General features: G+C 39.7%; 1 protein-coding gene across 9 annotated transcripts in view; it reads right to left on the bottom strand.

Moving 5' to 3' along the window:
* The window catches only part of ctnnd2b (catenin (cadherin-associated protein), delta 2b), a 192,556-nt gene that overhangs the window by 51,591 nt on the left and 118,256 nt on the right, over positions 1 to 22,709 (bottom strand). For all 9 annotated transcript variants that reach the window (XM_084732042.1, XM_084732043.1, XM_084732034.1 and 6 more), the window contains 2 exons: positions 14,343 to 14,475; positions 8,430 to 8,643 (listed from right to left, as the gene is read on the bottom strand). In XM_084732042.1, coding sequence (XP_084588168.1) covers positions 8,430 to 8,643; positions 14,343 to 14,475 — 347 coding nt within the window. The remainder of the gene's footprint in view (positions 1 to 8,429; positions 8,644 to 14,342; positions 14,476 to 22,709) is intronic.

A 22,709-nucleotide genomic window follows, 5' to 3' on the forward strand; every position in this document is an offset into this window, starting at 1 on the left:
TGTCACTTACCATGATGTGTGCCGCTGCAACTGGATGAAAAAGTTGTATTGTAATGACAAGTGGAACCACAGCTTCTGACGGCGTGCAGATTTGAAAACGGAATAAAGAAGCTAAAGAAGGCTCTGTGAAGCTCTGTGAGTCAGAGAGGGCAGGTGTCAGAGTGTTTTCTCTGTAGCTCACCTCTCTCATCCTCACAAACACCTCCACATCTGGGTGTCATGTGTGGAATCAACACGACTAAACATATATCCAGGTCAACAAGACTAAATTCATCTGTATCTGGAATGGCAATACTTTTTAAGCTTCTTTAAGGATAGAAACATATACATCAGTAATTACTCCTTTCTGAATCTTAATGCTTTGAAACTAATTAATCAATGGCCCATAAATCATTTCCTTGCTCATGAACATCAGGATCAATAACTGTATATCAAAGCTCTGCTGTAACAGTTTCTGCAGACTAATGCCCCATGACATCCACAGTAAAAAAATTAAACTCTTAAAGTAACTGTCTGACATTTTCATATTGTTGCTTTATAAGCAACAGTGATGCAACCTGCTGTATATTCATGTCCTGAAAGCTTTGCCCTTCTACACGTCACGTTGCTTTCTGGGAAACTCTGTTGCAGAATAATGTGCTTTCAAGTAGTTTAGGCTAAACAAAATGACTTTTCATATAGAAACGTCACTCTACTGCTTGCACTGGCACAGTGGCATATTAATAAAAATTGTGAATATAGCATTGTTGAATGTGTGTTAGTGGAGTTCAGGAGCTGAGAGCCATGCAACATGTCAGGGATTCACCACTAAAAGATGGAAGGCCCTCCTCTGTGAAGAGCAAACAGCTCAACTTAAAGCTCTTTTTCTGTCTTTGTGCCTTTTCTTCCTAATAATTAACATGTGGATTGACCTCTCATTGTCTATGTGCTAATGGACAAGAGCTGAAAAAGGACCTGAAGTGTGACACAAACAGACACAGGGTCAGTACAGCCTTCACATACCATATAAACATACAGACAAAATGGTTGATATGAAATTCAGTTAGAAAATAATGTGAAACAAATGCTATGGCCTTCACAAACACCAGATTTCAAACCAGCTGATCACCTATAGACAGCAAAATGCCCAAACTGCATCTCCCTTACAGATGTTGATTTAAAAGTCCACATCAGGAAGGCAAGGGTAGCATGTCATCAGCTAAGAAAAGTTTGGGGAGCATCAGATTCTACCATCAAACATCAAGATCAGGATTTCCAACACCATCGTGAAGCCTGTTCTGTTGTATGGAGTGGAGACCTGGGGAACAACTCATCCAGACGTTTATCAACACCTGCCTCAGAAGAATTCTACAGATTCATTGGCCAGATGCCATAAACAACCAGGAATTGTGGCAAAGAATAAAACAACAGCGTGCAGAGGTAGAAATCCTCCGAAGGCGCTGGAGACGGATCAGTCATACTCTTTGTAAGCCTGCATCCAGCATCAGAAGGCATGCCCTATTCTGGGACTCAAAGGGGAAAAGGAAAAAAAACAAAAAAAAACAGGCCAACGAAGAAACACTTGGTGTCGTGACCCAGAGGCAGATGTGACGGGGACAGCTGGAGAAACTGGCCTGGAGAGTCTATGTTGGTGACCTATACCCACCCCTCTCCGTCCCCTTGTAGCAGAAAGAATGCAGGGAGGTTGTTAAGTTAAATACCTGGCTCACTGATCCTTTATCTGACTGAGGTTTCTGAAAGTCAGAATCTAACCCTGACCATGGCTCTGAAATATCAACAGCCTAACTGTGCTCGGTGTAGATAAATCCATGGTGCTGTCTGTGAGCTGAAGTAACAGACAGATTTGCACAGTGCGAGTTTATCTTTCTCCCTTGGTGGGGGCAATTGGTACAGTGGCTGGGGGCAGTTCAAACACTGAAAGTTTAGTTAGTTCAACATTTTTAAAAATGTGATCTGTGATCTGTGACCCAGATACGATCATTGCCATCCTGTGCTGGTGACATCATCTGAGGCCAGATTCTGTGCAGTAAATATCAGGGTTGAAGCAGTGGTATCAAGATCCCGCCCACACACCCGATCGACTCAGTCACGAGCAGAGCTCAGCTGTTGATCATGATGTGAAACCCCCTTTTTATAGCATCAAATAAGTTGTCAAAAGCAAACTGATCAGAGAAATGAACGCTTGGACATTTGTCAGAGTAATAAGAACTGCTTCAAATGAAGAAACAATCATACTTACTTAGATTTTTAATTTGTCCCGTGTCCCAACTGCTAAGATGTAGGGGGCGGGATTTATGACCTTTACTGCAGCCAGCGACCATCAAGATGTTTTGGCTTCACTTTTGGGGAGCTGTCATGTTGTCCATTTGTATAAATGTCAATGCTACATTACTTTTCATTGTTCTTGCATTGGAAAAGGGCTTGTGGATAAGAGTATGCAATGGAGAAAACATGTACCTTGCAAATGTGCATGATTACATACAAGCAAACACACACACATACACACACACACACACACACATAGAGCGAGCTCTGCATGCTGCATCTAATCTGCAGAGTTAACATTAATATCTGCTCTTTAAACCAGCTTTATTCCCTCCAAATAATCATCTTTAGCTCTGAATGGGATCGAGAAAAAAGAGACTGAAGAGCAGAGGGCACCAACCTTGTTTGTGACTTTATGTGCCATCAAACAAACTGTACCCGTGAGAGAGAGAGTGTGTGTGTGTGAAACAGCCTTTGTGTGTACTTGTGTGTATAGCTAGCAAGGCAGGCAGCTTGACTTCCCACTGTGATCCTGATTCAAAATGCTCAGACGGAGGCCGAGAGGGTCGGCGATAGAGAGAAAGAGTGATAAAAAGGGAGACAGAGAAAGGCAAAGAGGACAGGAGAGAGACGGGAAGAGAAGGGGAGACCAATTACGAAAACCCGACCACAGAGGGATAAGAGCGCGAGCGAGAGACGCTGAGAGAGATGTGGAGAGAGAGTTATTTCCTCTGGGTCTTTAAGAGAGAGAGGAGAGCATGGTCTGTCTGCGTCCGGTCGGTCGTTCAGCTGATTAATTTGTGACAGGAGGGATTTCTGTGCTCCGTGCCTTGAATTGCTGCTCTAATTTATATGGTAATCTTCTTTAAGACTCTAGCAGCATACAAAAAACCTTTTATTTCCATCTCTGCTAAGCCTAAACCCTTTTCTATACTCACTACACACATATATGTATACATAGAACACACGTGGGTCATGCCCTGCGTCAAATATTGTATTTGTATGAGAGAAATGCAAGACACCTCTCAATTTCACTTTCCCGATAAGGGTTGTTCCGGCACTAGGAGGGCGTCCGGCTCGAGTTAGTATTCATGACTGTCCCTTATTGCCACGAATAAAGCTTAAAATGTTTGTCCGTCTCCAGAATCTCCTGTCACCCTGATGTGAAGTGCTGCTGTAAATAATTAGGAGAGTGAATAAAGGCTCAAGGGCAGCTTTTGTGGGAGACGGGGACGGTTTGGTTTAGAAGAGTTTTGCAAGGACGGGAGACCAGTTCAGGTGCAACAGCTGAGTTGGACTCTAAGCCTGCATTGACATCACATGGGATGGAAGGTTATGACAGGAGAGATTCACGTTTGCAGCTGGTAGTATTTACTCTGGCCTCAGTGAACCAGCTAATCTTACCATAGCCAAATGATAAAATGCTTCCCCTGGGTGGAAATTTCGCCATTAATTTGTCTCAACATCCAATTTAAATAAACATTTACAAGTAAGATCAAACACTAACATTAGCTACACAGATCAACAGCTAACTTTAGCTTCACAGACCACCCACTAACATTACCTGCACAGACCAACTGATAGCTACACAGACCGACCTCCAATGTTACCTACACTAAACAGCTAATATTAGCTAAACAGAATTCAAAGTTACATTACTTTAATATTGGGATACCTTTATTAGGTTGCTGGCTACGTTTTTTAAACAGGTAATTAGTAATTGTATTGGAATACATTTTTAAAGTAACCCTCCCAACTCTTAAATTACCTTGAACAATGGACTTTGGCTGACAAGAGACTTAATGTAAATGTAATAAATGTTTGCTTTTTCATTTGTAATGGCAACTTGAATGTCAGAAGCCAAACCTGTGGCCAGACCACAATGACAATATTGAACACTTCTGTGAAGTCGTCAAAATGCCAATATTTTTCTCCCCTTTTACAGTATCTGCATTTGGTAAAAACGTTATGCCCAAGGTCAGGGAAAGGGGGTGGTTGTGCCAAATACACATTAGTCAAAGAATGGTTGGGGTTAGACAACTAAAACATTTGGTAGTGATGCAAGGGCACCTGTTAAAGTCACACTTTAAACAAATAATTCACAACATATCACCAAAGTAATTGCTAACTGTAGCTGCCGTTGGCTAGTTAGCTTAGTTAGCTTAGTTAGCCATGCAGCTAGCCATCAGGAGGACCAAGAAAGAGCTGGGGTTTACATTGTTAGCACAGGAGCTTTGGACCACCAGAGAGAGGAGGTTTTCAGCCCAGGGGCATCCATAAATCTGGGGGTGCGAAATCATCAACTATAGGAGTAATTGCGAGGAAGACATGGGCTGAGCTGGGACCACATCTTAAAATGACTAAAACTTACAAAACACTTCACACATAGTGACTGTTCACCCTCGACAGTCAGAAAGTGGAGACAAAACACTGGATGACAGATGCAACTACAAGTTGTGCCAGGCAATGTCTGAAATCCTGTGATAGCATCAACTTTTGTGTTCCTTTACCAAAACAAACTATTCAGTCCAAGTGCATTGATTGTTTATGCAGCTGTTTGCATGAAAAAAAGACCAAGAAATGGAGGAAATATGTTTATTTATAGGAGAGAATACATGGAGAAATGAGGGGATCACGGACTGTACAGAAGCCTAGAGGACAGTGAGCTTCATAAGAGTAAGATTATCTCCAGGTGCTCTGTAGCTCTGCACTAAAACCCAAAGAATTGGATTATAAACTAACTCTCCCTCAGTTGACCACACAGATTTACAGTGCCTATAAAAAGTATTCACCCCCTTGGATAGTTTCCCTTTTTATTGCTTTTATAAACTGAATCATGGTCGATATAATTTGGCTTTTCTGACTCAAAAATTTACCAAACAAACCCCTCTTTAATGTCAAAGTGAAAACAGATTTCTACAGAATAATGTTAATTTATTAAAAATTTTAAATGTAAAATAAGTCATCGCATAAATACTCACCCACCATAAAGTGACTGACCTAATTCAACAGAGGTCCAGCCAATTGGTGCTTGTAGTCTTACAATTAGTGAAATGGAGATCACCTCAGTGCAGCGAATGTGTCGCAAGTGACTGTAGTAAAGACAGCTGTGTCTGGAAGGTCCAGTCATCAGTATTCCTGGCTACAATTACACCATAAAGACAAAAGAACACTCCAAGCAACTCTGAGGAAAGGTTATTTAAAAGTACAAGTCAGGGGGTGGATACAAAAAAAATTCCAAGGCACTGAACATCGCCTGGAGTTCAGTTAAATCCATCATTAATACATGGAAGGAATATTGTACATGTGTAAATGTGCCTAGAGCAGGTTGTTCTCACAAACTGAGTGACCATGCAAGAAGGAGACTAATGAAGCAGGGCACCAAGACATATATGACTACTCTGAACAAGTTAAAAGATTCAGGAGCTCAGATGGGAGAGACTCTGCATACAACAACTGTTGGCCAGGTTCTTCACCGGTCAAAGCTTTATGGGAGAGAAAACCGCTGTTGAAGAAAGCTCATTAAATCTCAACTTGAGCTCACTCAAAGGCATGTGGGAGACTCTGTGGTCAAGTAGAAGAAGGTTCTTTGGTGTGCCAAACACTGCACACCATCACAAACACACCATCCTCACTGTGAAGCTCGATGGTAGCAGCATCATGCTGGGATGCTTCTCGGCAGCAGGCCCTGGAGGGCTTATAAAGGTAGAGGTTCAAATGAATGCAGCAAAATATAGGGAAATCCTGGAGGATAATCTGACTCAGTTTGCAAGAGAGCTACGACTTGGGAGAAGATTTATTTTCCAGCAAGGCAATGACGCGAAGCACATACCGAAAGCCATACAGAAATGGTTTAAAGACAACGAGGTGAATGCTGTGGAGTGGGGGAGTCAAAGCCCAGACCTCAATCCTGCAGAGAATTTGTGGCTGGACTTGAAAAGGGCTGTTCACGCATGTATCCCTGTGCAACCTGACAGAACTTCAGCAGTTTTGCAAAGAACAAGGGAGTAAAACTGCAATTTCCAGATGTACAAGCCTGATTGAGACCTACCCACACAGACTCAGTGCTGTGATTGCGGCCAAAGATGCATCTACTAAATACTGACTTGAAGGGAGTGAATATTTATGCAATTACTGATTTTACATTTAATATTTTTATTTAATTGACACTTTCACTTTGATATTAAGGAGTTTTTTTTGTTTTGTTTTTTTTTTTGTCAAAAAACACAAATTATCATGATTCCATTTATAAAAGCAACAAAAAGGGAAAACATCCAAGGGGGTGAATACTTTTTAGAGGCACTGTACCCTTTCCTTGTTGTTTGGGTGTATTTGGTCCCGATTCCTGACAAAAAATCCAAACAAACATTTCCTCAAGGTCCACTTCATCACAAGGATTGCTTAGTTGTCATGGCGATGAATCGTTAACATGCATTCTCAGCAGATGGATCCGCCTTTTTACGACTTTTGGGGCTTCCTGTACGCAGATGAGAAGAAGCTCAGCTGCTTGCAACAGATCCATCTCAGTGAACTCTATCTGCTGATGAAGAACTTTGCTGTTTCCACTCCCATGGATGAACTTTCATGCTTCAGTGTGGTTAAAGACCTCACACTGCATGATTTTATCTACCGACCGTCGGCACACTGAGCTGGAATGGAACAGACCTGATCCAACTTGGTCTGATCAGTCCTGTTACATCAGACGATTCTCACCTGAAGCCAGTACACCAATCACTGTCTGGTGTGCGCCGGCTCTGGGCTTCACTCTATTCTAATATCACCCTAAATCACACTGATTAAACTGTTCTAGAAAGCAGAAATAACAGAAATCTTGGATCCTGACATGTTGAGTCTGGAAATATCACGCTCCTTACAGGCCGGCAGCTGAGATGTTTTCATTAGCGTGGGTGCTGGTAAGAGAAATCCATTTTTCTCATTTGGCTCTAGGATTGGAATAAACCCCTGGAGGACCCTGGACGTAGATCAGTCTGAAAATTGAGTGGCATTCCTCTGTTAGCTCCGTCGTCTCTCCACTCCACCCCCTCCAGAGGTGAAAGTCCTTTTTACCGCAGCTGTCCGTGTGAATGCCAATTAGACAGGAATTGTCAGGATATATAAAGTAAAAAGCTGTTGAAAAATACTGGTAGAAGCATCACTGGTAATCCTTTAATCCTTTTGGCGGAGAGTTTACCACCCAGACCTCGGCGGGTTTAGAACCTCAAATTAATCAATCCTGAATACATTTTTAACAATGTGGGTAATATTTGTGTTTGCTGGCAGAGAACACAAACCTGCTGAGGATACGAGTGCAGCACTGTGCACAGAATCTCAGTTTGACAAGTCAACAGCACTTGTCAACCAGAGTGCTGGGAAACAGGCAGGTGGTAAACAATTTGCTCTTTTGTGAACGTGTGTGTGTGTGTGTGTGTGTGTGTGTGTGTGTGTGCGTGAGTGGGAGGATTTGTGCATCTCATCTCTGCAAATGGGAACGTGCATGCACAGTACAGTGTATTTTGTGTGTTGCATGGCCAGATATTCAGTGGATGTTCCTCAGCTGAGTGAGTGGCTGTAGATGAGAGGCAACATATGTGTCTGTATGTGTGCGTGTGTGTGTAATTGGATCATATATGTGCATTTGTATATTCATATACTGCATAGGGTGGGAGGTTTTCTTCATTCTAAATGATTACATTACAGGAATATATATAACATGTATTTTACCTCGCAGAACACAGGAGTTTCTGGTCTACTGCTGCCTCAGAAGGTTTGTTTGTGGCGTTATTGTGTGTATCCGTACCAAAACATTAAAATGCTAAAGTCACAAAATAACACAAACGAACTAAATGATTGAGGCAGTGAAAATATTCTAAATATCAATGTACATACTATGTACATACTTATTACTTAAGAAGTGTTAATGAGGTTTTGTAAAAAGGTGTCTTTGTTTGCTGCATATGAAAATTTTCAGTGCATGAACACATGGATGCACCCAGGCACACAGGCAAACACATGCCAAAGAATTTCCTGGTTTTCTGAGGAATTTGTCCCCGAAAAGGGGGTAAATTATGGAAAGAGACCCAGAGAAATACTGTGATCTCAATATCTGATACTAACCCCTGCTGCACATTCAGTAACGTTTAAAAATTTATGTTTTTTTTTCTTACCTGTAAGCAGCTCTCTGATCTCCACATCTGTGGTCTTCCGCAGCAGTCGGACCAGCGCCGGTATCCCTCCGCAGTTCTTCAGGGCAATCTTGTTGTCGTCGTTGGCTTTGCCGTACACCAGGTTCCTCAGGGCTCCGCAGGCGCTGCGATGCACGTCGGTCATCCGGTGATCCAACAAGTCCACCAGCAGCTGTATGCCACCCTGTCGCCGGATCTGAAGATAGAGGACGGAGGAAGCAATTAGGGGAAATTCACAAACAATAGAATTGCATTTGGGCCAAGTTTCCCCTACAATCTGCCTGCTGGTGAATATACACAGTGTGCAATATTAGAAGACATTCGCTTGTTTTGTTTTTTTTCAACTAGAGAAAATACATTGATGCTGTGGTTGGAGAAAAAGTTATGCTATCATGTAAATATTAACTTCTACTTTTTCAACAAAATAAACAGGCTACAGTGGCACTGATGCAAGATTTATTTAAATGCCAGCCACAGCACTTTCTGTCCCATCACCCCTCTAAGTGTCTGCAGCCCTCCCTGCTTCCCTCTGTCTAGACAAAGAGAAAATGTAGGGCAGACTGCCTGCTATCTATAAAAACAAAAGACATTTTAGTGAAGGAGATTGCACAGAGATGAGGCTGTTGTGCTTATACACACTGCCTTTTGTGCTCCAGATAAAGGTACTTCAGCATGAAGACGATTGCAGCTGATTCACTTTAGATGACAAAAGCTGTATTTACATGACCAAGATATTCCATTTCTCTGAATAATACCTAATCAGAATAAAAACGCTGCATGTAACCACCTCACTGACACAATCCGGCTTGATTGGAAGGAGTTTATAATCTGGTAAAGAGGGTGTAAATCTTTGATTATTTGATTATTCATTAAATAGGTAAATATTAGTTTATTCTATGCAGTATAAGTAAATGCTTAATTCAATCTATCAATGAATTTCTCTCTGGTTGGAAACAATATGTCATTTCTGCGCATGTTTGCCCCACATGGGAGAAATGTGAATGACTTTCTGGGAGGGACAGAAACAGAGCAACTGTATACGTAGCAGCACCACTGTGAGACCTTTTACTAATCACCTAGTGTTGTGTAAATCCTATAGAAGAACTTGCTACCTCACTCATTTAAAACAATAAAATATCAACTTTTGTAACTGGTCTGTCTGTTGATTCCAGAACCACTTTTCACAAAACTGGTGATACCTGGTTGTATCTAATAAACAGCGTATAAAAGTTGAAACTTTGTCCTAATAACTATAACTTTGTCAAAAGGTTCTACATTGAGTTTTGAGAAATTTCATGCTGAATCACAAGTTGCCATGTTTTACAAGCTGTTAAATGTGTACATTTACTGAGAAGCAAAATGAATTATAAAACGAATAAACATTTAAAGGGCATTTGCCATCAAAGGCTCCTCACTGAAAAGCAAAGACCAAATTCCACTCAAAAATCTGTCATTTTAAAGGTGCCTGTGCCCTATCAGCTGATGTATAATGTGACAACACCACCTAACATATTTTATGAATTAAAAAGAGTTACATATCAGTTCGGCAAATCTAAGTAGCATAATATACCAATAAAATATCAACTTTCTCTGTTGCCACAATGATTTTCACCAAATAGATGTTCTTCTCTGAGATGCTCTAGCGGGTAAACCTTCTCTAAAAGTTGAGATTTTGTTCAAATAATTTGTGATTTGTCAGTAAAACATATTCTGAATTTCCAAGTATTATGTGCTGAATCACAAGTTGTCATGTTTTACAAACTTTTAGATGTTTACATTTACGGATAAGCAAAAAAGTGTAAGAATATGAGGCATCTAAAGGGCATTTGGCTTAGGGGACCTCCACTGAACAGAACAAGCCAAATTACATTTCCAGCAGATAAAACAACAAGTGGGAACAGTCAGAAAAGTTATGTTCTGATTAAATGCTTTAGAGAATGTAAACAATGATCATATCAGTTCATTTTATTTCACATCCATCTAATCAGATTCATTTCAATGAGGTTGAAGAAATATTGTCCATTTAAGTGGAGCGAATATCTAACTGATTATTTTTATTTAAAAATTAGATGTTTGGCTGGATATAGGATCCTCAAGTAACAGGTCTTACAATAACTGAGTCAAAACCTGAACAATTAAATTTAATTAAATTAAAAGTGTTTTGAATTAATCAAAGTATTTTTATCTGTGAAATATTGGAAAAAGTGACAAATCATCACATGGTGAGGTTCACTTGTCCAAATGTTTTTGGCAATCATTTTAAAAGCAATTTATTAATACAATTTATCAATTACCAAAAGCATTGTCATGTCATTTTTTCAGTCTTGTCTTGATTTAGTGACACAGAAGCAGGGTTCTAACAACAACATAATAAATCAACCACACCGTAGCACATCTGCACGGTGTATCCAGTGGTGGGAGACTGAACAGGCAGTAGGCCACACACATCCCTCAGCATCCGGTCTATTATTTCACCATTCAGGCATCTCACTCAAGGGCAAAAAACAATTTGGCCTGCGGGTTGTAGTTTTGGCAGCTCTGCTCTAAATCCTACCATACTTCATTCTTCAACACAATTTCAACATCAGTCATCTGTCTCTTGCGTCTCTCGCTCTATTTTTAATGCCTGTTGGCTGATTGCTGTTTGAAGAACTTTGTTTGCCCTCAAATCCATCGTCTCCATGGGGATTAATAAAGTCCAATTGAGCTGAATTGAGTTGACATTGAAGAGACAGACGGAACCGTTTTTCTCTGAGACGCTGAGCGATGACAGCTCTAAAGGACAGGAGGACAGACTGCAGGATCACGCCTATATTCAGAGTTGGGTTAAGTGTGCATAATGAAGAGTTGATGCCGTTTAATATAGAGTTTGGTGAAGCTCAGGCAGCTGCACGTGTGTGATGGAGGTTCCCCTCAATAAAGATGTCCAATGGCATCAGATCTTTAAAGGCATAGTTTGGATCATTTGAAATTGTGTATTATTGTACTGTGTATTACCTACAGTACCTACAGTGATATGTGTTACCTACAGTAGATGGTGGTTGACCCTCAGTTTGGGGAAGCAGAGGAGTACATTTGTAGGAAGCTAAGCTATGTACTGCTGTGGACAGGGTCAGCAGTAAAGAAGGCCCACCTAAAAAAGTCAATATCAGTTTATGTATGCACTATATTTAGAATATTTCCACTGCTTTACCTTGCCATCAGACAGTGTTTTCCAATGGGAAACTACTGTTATATAAGCCAAATATCGCTGGAAGAACAGGAGGGAGAGTGGCAGAGAAATCAAAAGTGTTTGGAAAACATGGAATGCATATTTCATCATTTATTAGAATCAGATCATTGACATAATCATATAATATATAATGATTATCAGTGTGTTTTCTTGCTAGATTCACTCACATAAAAAATAGTTGCTGAAAGTACTGCTGCAATTACAAGCACACTCTATCTGAAGAGCCAAGTTGGTTAACATGGGTGCAAAACAGAAGGTAGGCAGAGGGCCAGTTTAATAGCAGTGCTTTGCAGTGTGTCCATCCCCCCTGTGTGTCTCTTAATCTCTGCCAAAGTATAAATTAGTTTAACTAGTTGAACGTACACAAATTGGCTGAGGTTGTATATCTTTATGTAAAATATCTTCTGTATGTTGCTGGATTTATGTTAAGATAAAAAAGAGTAAAACTGGCTGCATGATTCTTGCTCCAGTCCTCGCAATCATGTGCACGCACCCTCAAACCTCTGTCTTTATGTAATTACAACAGGTTCATGGACTTGGTGCGTCTCAAAATTTGAGGCAGTTGTGATTGGCACCTTGGACATGAATCATTTTCTTTTCGCTTCCTTCTAAAATACACTGACAACCGCTGCATTCTTAAAGGAACAGAGCAGGAACATGATGAACAAGAAAACAAGAGACAGAAAGAAAACAACACATGCGCTATACAATAGTGACATGCAGCTATTATACAAGTCTAAGCAAAGAGACATCTGCTGCTTTTTGTCAACTTCAAGAGTTCCCCTCTTGTGCTTGCTTTAGATTTGTTCTCAGTACTCTGTGTCACAGAGCAACAGCAACTCCCACATGTGCATACAGCTACAGAGGAGATGGCGTGTTTCCCATCTTGGAGTCTTTTCATCACTGGGTGTTTGAGGGAACCAGGAAGTGACTGCCAAGAAGACACATAACACCCTGTAAAACCACAACGTGTTGTTTTTACACCTGGATTTGTGTGCAATTAAACAAACAAAATATAACATTTAATCAGTGAGATTTGGAGATGCTGGTAGGTGGATTTTGTTCTCTTCAAACTTAGCCAGGCTAAGCTAACTGACTGCTGGCGGTAGCTTTATATTTTCCATGCAGACACAGGCTTGGCCTTGATCTTCAAATAAGGGTACGCCCTAACATGTTGACCTTTATCTCTGACACTGTTCTACTGGAATATTAAAACCTCCCTTCAGACATGTAATAAGACATTTATAAAAATAGTCTGCTTGGAACATTAATGTGTCTGATAAGTTTATTCTGCAAAGAAGTACACTTTATACATTAGTTTACCCCAAAATCAAACATACATATTTTTCCCCTGGCCTATTTACAGTTACAGAGTTTGAGATAAAATTCTAATTGGTAAATTCCAAACCAGCGTCTCTTTCCATTATTCATTACTCGGTTGCTCAAAATAATCCACAGTCCTTGTTGTGAGCAGTTTCATGTAGGGACGACTTCTGCAGTAGAATCTACTGGAACTACTTTAGAATCTATCAAAACTACCTTCTTTCTAACAGAGAAAATAAATCCTATAAAACTGTTTATAACAAGGTCTGTGAGTGTCTGATTATCTTGAGTAAGTGGGTCATGATTTTTCAATTATATTTTTTGAGCATTTTGAGCACCACCGGATTTGTGCCATTTAGTCTCATTATATGGGAGAGAAGGCAGACATCTGTATGGATGATATCTCAAAATATCTGCAACTCAAACCAACAAAATCTAAATGGATAAATAGCATTACAGGCCAAGGGAAAATATGTGTTTATCATTTTGGGGTGAACTGTCCCTTTAAAAGGCATCTACTCCTGCCTCATTAAAATTCCATAATCTATGAACATGCAAGTTTTCTACATTTTTAAAGTTTCAACTTTCTATGTAACGCTTATATAAGTTGCAAAGTGACCCAGGATTGACTTCCAAACTAGCTGTGATGTTACAAATCGTGCTTGTAGGCCCATCCCTTTAAAATCAATTTTTCATTAAGCACAGACATTTAACAGATTAATATGAAAAAATCCTTGTAGTCTCAAACTCTGCACACGTACCATTCTAGATAGCAAAGTTCAAATATTCAACAACGGGAACACAAATAAAATAAATAAAATGAGTGGAGGGGGACTTTAAATATGGACTAAATAACTAAAAACACTCTGGAATTGCTGCTGTATTATTTCTCTATTGGTCTGTTGTGTGACCATCAACAATATTTTCAGGTGTGCACACACACTCACCCACTCACTCTTTGGTAAGTCCTCTGGAATCTTGTTTTTAGTCGGTGAAGCACTGAAAAATCCCACTTGAAAGACTCAACAGCAGCGTACCTCTCCAGAAACAATGTTCTGTTCAGTGGAACTTCAGTAGAAAAGTCAAATATCTGCATTCCTATCCATACACTAGAGGACACAGTGGGGAAGTATGTTGTCCTGTGTGTTTTGATTAAGCTCTCTCTTTGGAAGTCACCATTTCTAACTGAATAAGAGCCAAAATATGCATGTGTGTGGGTGTGTGTCTATGTGTGTATGAGCAAAAGGGTGAGTTAGGGCCTCTTCAAGCAGAGGGTTGGAATTGAATCCTCTGTGTGTGTGAGCCCTCTCTTGGTGTGGTTTCTCTTCAGAGATCAATACCTCAGACTTGATCTTGTTGTCTCCGAAGCACAGGTGCTGGAGGTAGGCAGCAGCGTTGGACTGGACTGATGGGAACTGATGCTGCAACATCTGGATCACTTCTGGCAGCTCTGGATCCCTCCAGCCAAACTCCCTACAGAGACGCACACACACACACACAGACAGAGAAAATAAAGCACATTTTGGTGTGTGCGGAGATAGAGCTGTGTGTGTATGTGAGTGTGTGTGTGCTGAACCTGTTACTAGGCAGCTTGTCTCCTACTGTAACCCTGATTCAAAATGCTCAGAGTAAAAGAAAGAGAGAGGCACAGATGAAGGTTGAAGATGCATCAAATGAAAGGAAGACAAATTAAATAAACAGATTTTATATCTAAATGATTTCAAACTAAAATGACTGTTCCTTTGGGGTGACAGCATTCAGCAATAACATGAAAACCATAGCTGTAATTCATATTTACTATCTGCCAGCAGGTGGTGGTTTAATAGCAAGAATGCACCAAATATATTACAGTGTTCACATACTGGCCCTCAGATACATATGACCCTCATTTCATAGCCGCACAATGCTTACCATATAATTACACAAACAAGTCAGTCTCAATGCCATACATTAATTAAAGCTATGTAACAGAACTTTCATATTCTGCTTATTTTGGAGGCCCCTGTGGACAAAAGCAGTAGTGTTTTCACAGCCATAACCACAAAATATAACGCCAAATATAAATGTAAAGAAATAAAAATGTCCTCTTTCCTCATTAGAACTGGAACTCACTGTAACTGTAACTGAGTTTATTAAGTAGCCTACTATTTATGAGTGAGGACAAAAAATTTATATACTTTTACATACTTTCATATAAATTGTAATTTTGGTTATACTGTTAAAATGTAATTTTGACAACTTCAGAGCTGGCAAAGTCTTAGGGACCTCCTGTGACTTTTGCCGCCCCCTCCAGGTTGGGAACCAATGCTATATACTATACATAGTCTTGTTTGCTTATGTAGGTCATATGGAGGCATCTGTTTATGCATAAATGAAAATTCAGTCATTATCCACTCAACTTCATGTCGATTGAAGGTCAGATTTAATATTCCACAAAAAAAAAAGCTGGAGTTTCACAGGAAAACTGCCTTGCAGATTAAAAAGAATGGTGACCAGTGTTGGGGCTTTAGGAGGCCTGGATTTTGCCAGACAAGCAGTATTTTTTGTTTTTTCTGGTCACCATTTTCTTAAGTTGTTTGGGGGATTCTGCAAAGCTGTTTTCCTGTGAAACTCCAGCAGTGTTTTGTGGACTAAAAACCTAAACTTGACTTTAATCAGAATGAAAGTGAGTAGATTTATTAGTGATATAGTAATGTGTTGCTTCAGAACATGGCGCTTTACACTGACTGTCATTTTTGCGCTGTTTTATAGTTTTAGCCATTATACTTTTCTTTTTCTTTTTTGTTTGGGTTGGGGGGGTTTATGCCTTTAATTTACAGAGAAGCTAAAGATATGATGGGAAAGGGAGAGAGAGCGTGAGAAAAGGCCACCAGGCCACTGGCTGTGTTACATTTCTTGACAAAGCACAAATCCTGCTCCATAAATAAATGATTTTGGTGTGGAGGAACTCCACCTGTACGGAGCACTGCCCTCAACCCCATCCAACACCTCTGGGATCTGAACCACCAAGTGCAAGCCAGACCTTATCATCCAACATCACTGTCCGACCTTACTAATGGTCTTACTGTTCTAAAATCTAATGAAAGGCTTTCCCAGAAAAATAGAGGCTGTTCTAAAGAGCCAAGGTGAAACCAGAAGCAAGAAAACATTGTTCAAAATCTCAGACATCTGTAACAACACTAATAACTAAAATAAAAATAAAGCCTTCTCAACAGTATGTGGTTCATATGTTCATATGTCTAGTTAGGGATGATGTTTCTTTAAAAAAACATAAACTAAAAACATATTGATGTTTATTCAATATTTATGTTTCTAGCAGCCTTTAACCCACACCATTTCCATGCTTCAGTTTTTTCAGACAGACTGATGAAAGAAATGCTGAATGAGAGATTGCACTGAGTTACAGCAGCATCATATCAAAGTCTGTGGTTTTGGAATGAGATGCTCAATAGCTGCACACGGGTGTAATGCTCATTATTTATTCTTTAATATCTGCATACTTGTGGCTGTGTAGGGTAACCATAGCAACCTTCCTGCGTCAAGGACTGTCGGCCTCATTTGACATCCAGCATGAACTCACAGACAGACATCACATTACGTTTTCAATATTACCTCAACTCAGAAGTGTCGTGACGTTAAATAATGAAAATTACATTCTAGAATGTGTTTGTTTTTATATTATAGACTACAGTCTTGTTGCTGCAGTAGTTGTTACATAGCGTTCGGACATACACTGATTACAATACTTGCCCACTGGCCTCATCATCTAAGTGTGTCATCAATACTTAGTCGGATGACATACGCTACAGACCTTTTTTCATGGCAGCCATACTGATATGGAAAGTAGGGTAAACACAGCTGTTAGCAATGGTACAACCAAGGTTCTGTTCTATTCAGGTCAAACGGTGTCAGGGTGCTGCTATTGTGCTACACTAAATGGAACAGGACCTTAATTAGTATCATTGCCAATACTTGTATTTACTCTATGGTCACGCCTCAATTTCCAGGTCCTATCATGTCATGGTAACATAGATCATATTATCAAGTATTATTTTTAGAATTTCTTAGAAATTACCCACAAATTAACTCCAAATTTAATGGTTAATTATGTGAGAATTAGCAACTACCGTTTTCATGTTGTTGTTGGTAATTACAAACCCGCCTATTTGCATGAAAACAACACTTGCAAATTATCACATACACATGCAATATTGGGGTAATTTGCAGGTAAATTCTGAGAAATTTCAAATATGTTGCTCTGCAATCACCACCAACTACATGAAAAAGTTACTTGCTCGTTATCACATAATGAAATTTTGGGGTAATTTGTAGGTAATTTCCAGGAAATTTCCAGTACATTATTGATAATTACCACCCACTACATGAAAATGGTACTTGCTAATTATCACATAATTAACCATGAAATCTGGGGAGTAATTTGGAGGTCGTTTTAGGGTAATTAATAAGAAATTCCAGATACATTACCCAGTAATTACAGCCTATTTACCATGAAATTATGTAAATAGAAAAGTGTTATCTTTCATATCAATATGGCAGCTGTGAAAAAGGTTTATTATAAAAAGGGTCAGCTCTGTACAACAGCAGCAGAGTCTCAGCGCAGAGTAGCAGAGTCAGATTTCAAATGTAAAGCTGTAGGCTAACCACAGCCAGACATAACTCATGTTGTTTGACATCTAGATATGGTTGTAGACTGAAATCAGCCTTAAGGGAAATTGTACGGAGCTCCACCATCATCAAACAGTCATGAGGTGTGCAGTCTCACAGAAATAAAAGTAAGTATTCTGTTATTCAGTATGAAGGTATTAGCTGATGCTACACTTGTTTGTGTTAGGGTCAGTGTGAGGAACGTCTGACAGTCATGACAACTTGAAGCTTAATAATGAACCAACCTTCTGGGCACTGGTTTGTTCAAAATGAGGACAAGATCTAAAAAACTAACGTCGCAGATATTGAACATCAACTTTGCTTGTAAAAATGTCCAGTGAAAGTGGTAATACCAGTGTTGTCACACGTTTATTACTCTTGCACTACCAGACAATCAGAGATTTGCTTGAACAGTGACAAAAAAAGTCTGCTTACAAACTAATGCCCATTACATTTTTTCATCCCATTCTCCTGAATAGTAAGCACACAATATCTCCGCACCAACATGACCCTGTAGACTGTAATAAGGTTTAAAACACAACTCTGTTCTTTCCATCTAGTTTTAGCAGCAAAGGCTGTGAGACTGTTCTTAGTTTCTATTAAACGCAGTGTTTAGTGACTGAATTGTGAGTCTATGAGTTTAATAACTGTAAGGAAAGTGTCCTCTCCTTGGCATTCCTAGTAGATATATTACATCAGCTAATGCAAAATCAGTGCCCACCCATCATTGAACTTATTAAGAAGTTACATCTACGTTAAATATTAAATATTCAACGACCAATAAAAGAACATAAAAAGAAAGCATTAAACATAACATGGATACAAATTTGGTAGCTTGTGTCTTGTATTGTTCTGTCTGTATTTCTCTTGTTGTTTGTGTTTTGTCCTGTGTCTTGTGTATTTGTTGCTGAATCTTTTATATCTTAAAGGCCACACTAGGGATGGGCATTTGCAAATTAGCCTAGGCTATAAATGCCAACATGTGTGGCACTGATTTATGCTACATACTTGTCCCTGTACAAATAAACATAAAAACAAAATTAAAAATCCACACTTAATTATTATTCTTATTATGTCTAACATATTACGATGCCAGTAAGACATTTTAAAAGTTTTTGAAATAGTTTTAAAATCTTTTTGAAAATCAAAATTTATATGAAAACGGAAGGATTGCCAGTGGACAAAACATTATAAAGTTCCCTTTAGGGTGCCCCTCCAGTGAGTGAAACATATAAAGTGCCTTCTGGTGAAACCTTATAGTGCAGAAAATGCAATGCAAGAAAATTAGGTTTGTTTTTATTACAGAAGTGTAGTAGTTGTTGTACTTTAGGTCATATAATAAAACAATTTAATCTAAAACAGGGATTGGAACTATTTCACCATGAATGCATCATGACTTTCAGCGTGCTGGTGCCCCACTGTGTACAGCTGGTTCCCTTTTTATTTTTTTTTCACCCCTGGCCCTCAGACAGTCCGAGTCCGCCACTGGTCCAGTCCTTCATCAGCTGGCATATATGACACATGGCTTACGCGGCTGATAATGCTACACATATAGCGCCTTAAGCAAAACTGTTTTTCTATGCATTGTCATAGGGAGGTATTTAACAAGAGCAGCCATCTTGAATGCACTGTAAGAGCTTCCTCCTGCTGTGATGAATCCTTTCCTCTAACTGGTCCAGCTGCTTTGGTTTTAGTGTGTAACCAGCACTTTAGCCTAAAGGCATGCTTTAGGCACAGACACACACACAGAGAGAAACACACTAAGCTCACTAACCCTAAAAATGTGTGTGAGGGTGTGTGTGAAAGAAGAAACACAGATGATTAACGTGAGAAAGATGTGATGTGAGAGAATGAAGTCACAGCGAGGGTCTAGAGGGATGAGGGCAGAGGCGGGGCTTATCGATGTAGATTATCTGTAGCCAACGGCAACCAAGTTTCATGTTTCCTTGACAGTGATGGTTTCCTGGGACCAGATCTTGTTTTTTGTTATCTTTTTGTTTGGGGCAAAGTTTTTTTTCCCACATCATTGTAAAGCTGGGGGGGAGGGCTCAAAAGAGACGATACTTCCTGGATATTAATTTATACTTTTGCTGCTTTTGATATGTCCTCAACATATGTTTTCTGCCTTTAAATCAACCCTTTTCGACATTTTAATTTGAATTTTTCTGACAGTTGCGAGAACTTTCTGGGCCACGTACAGAAGCCCTGTTTGCTCTGCTCTTATGTAGAACCCGCTTCTCTTTGATGTATCTTCTTCTTGATGCAGCAACAGCCCGACGTCCCCGTGGAGATAATTTTCAGTTCAGTCTAATCTAACATAAACACACAAACACTCGCAGGTTTGCACGGATACAAACGCGCGCACACACCATGAGTGCTGTAGGATAGCTCAGCACGCAGCTTAGAGCGGCAATAGCTAATGCCAAGCACGCACACACACACACACAAAGGCACAATCCAGCACACTAATATAGCAGTCAAACACACACATACGCACTCATTGACTTACATACACAGCCAGCCATCAAAGGCAGTGCAGAAGAGCCAGGATTAGAAAGCTTTTGTCTCTAAGTTTCATAATGGGCAAATGGGATAAACCCAGTGTTTGAAAAATGGGGAAATTGGAGAGAAAAGGAAGAGAGAATTATTTCTCTCCCTCTTTGAAATCCTCCCTCTCTTTAACAATTTTCCCTTTTTTTTTTTTTTTTTTGCTTTCTTTACTCAGTGTCTCCCTCTGTTTTCCTCCTCCCACCTCCCTCCAGGCACATTCCCACACAAGCGCGCACAGTATTAACATACATAATGTTGTTAAGCGCACACAAGTAGCATGTGATCAGAGATGACATAACCTCGTTCGGGTCACCTTGTGGGTTAATTGGCCGATAAGACATCTAACGTTCCGGCTGAGCGGGCTGTCAGATGCGTGTGTGTGTATATGTGTAAATATGGGGCCTTTTTTTTAAAAACATTGTAATTAGAAAGTGGGACAGCAGCGATAACGGCGCCTGTAGACATGAAGCTTCTTTAATAACAAGCAAACTAGATGACTTCACTTATCAGACAGACTCTAATCATTTAAATTGAAAGGGTTAAACAGTTTAATTGGTACAAAATATAACTATATATCTACAACGTATGTAAAGGCTAACAGAGACAGAAGAGAGAAGAGCAACAAGAGATTTGTATTTAATACTTTTGTTTTATGCTTCTTTATACTTACAATTAAAAACATTTCAAACTATTTATGTGACTATAATCACTTGACAGCTTACTTGTTACTTTACAGAGAGATGAAACATGCAGTGTGAACAGCTTCCAAAAACGAATATAAAAATTCACTGACGTGGCCATTCTGCATAATGAGTTCTTTTGATACTTTCATATTTTGCTGATGATACTTTGGTACTTTTACTCAAAGTGACAATTCACCCCTAAATCAAAAATACATTTTTTTCTTCTATACAGTTTTGGTGTGAGTTGCAGAGTTTTGCGGAAGTCAGTGTCCCACTTTTGCCACCCCGGTCAAAAAACAGGTCTGGAAATGCTTCTTCAGCAATTCAACAGTAATGTCTCTTTCCAGAAATCACGACCAGGTTGCTCCTGATTATCCATAGACCCTGTTGTAAGAAATTTCCTGTAGGAACTACTTTTGCAGTAGAATCTACCAGAACTACTTTAGAATCTACTGAAACTACGTTCTTTCCGATATACAGAAAGTAGGTCCTACATGAAACAAGGTCTGTAATGTAACAGAGTCATGGTTTCTGTAAAGAGACACTTTGTTTTGAGCATCCAAGCCGAGTGCCATTTAGTCGCATTATATTGGAGAGAAGGCAGAGATCTCCACAGCTGATATCTCCACAACTTTGCATCTCACACCAAAAAAATCTAGAGGGATAAACAGCACTACAAGACTTGGTGAAAATATGTATTTTTGATTCTGGGGTGAACTGCCCCTTTAACTCCAGTATAAAAAGGCTTGTGGGGATAGTGTGAGTGCAAAGCAACAAGATATTTGTACTTGAATACTTTTATTTTATGCCTCTTTATACACTGATAAATTTCAGAGCAAGTATAGACATCCATGTCAATCATCACATGTGACCCACTAGACACTAGTAGACATGAGTAGTAGTGACTCTATCTGCAGAGACTAGCAGCGTGCAGGTTAGTATTTGTGGTGTCGACTAGACGACTAATCATGGACATCTCTAAAAAAAAATCTCTCCTGATGTGGAATAATCAGGGTTATCCACTCAACTTATACATTTTGTAATTATTAAAGTTTAAGCCAGAATAAGACACATTCAACAGCTTTCATATGAGAAGTCCATCAACACTGATGTCTTTAAACTGTTCTGCTATCCTTTTTCTTGGCAGGTGCGACTACTGAACTGGTGAAATGATGTCGCAAAAGTGCTTTTCAGGTCCATTACTCATCAAAAGAGCACAGAGTGATTTTACCTGCACATCAGCGGCCAGAGAGTAAACACTACTTGAGGGCCAAAGTGGCACTTTTGGCAGCACTCTACGATAATTATTATAAAAACACTCTCTTCTTCTTCTATTTCTCCGTCTTTTCCTGCAAAATGTCTGCCTCACATGTGTGGGGTCAAAGTACAGGCACACACATGGAAATAGAGACACAAAAAATGACGTTGACACAAGTACACACAAGTGGTACTTGATGCATATAATAGAATGGACAGTTAACACTTGAATGAATGAAGGGACACAGCCTATTTGTTGTCAGCCTGCAGGCATAGAGTACGTGACACACCTACACAAACTCACAGACAACGTACAAGTATGCTTCACAACACTAGAACAAGACAAACACCTCCATGCACATTTGTTTGGAGACGACAGGAGCTGTGAATGGGTGAGAAACAAACACAAACATGCAAAAAAAAAGGACACAAACACACACACCCTGACAAAATCAGGGCCTAGAATAGTGATGGCCCCGGAGAGAAAGTGGCACATCACAGCGGATCAAACTCAACCCGAGGCCTCAGGCTGTGAAGCTCCGCAGGCGCACA

Source organism: Lutjanus erythropterus, chromosome 12 (assembly GCF_056507025.1).
Source record: "Lutjanus erythropterus isolate fLutEry1 chromosome 12, fLutEry1.hap2, whole genome shotgun sequence".
NCBI classification, from domain to species: Eukaryota; Metazoa; Chordata; class Actinopteri; order Lutjaniformes; family Lutjanidae; genus Lutjanus; species Lutjanus erythropterus.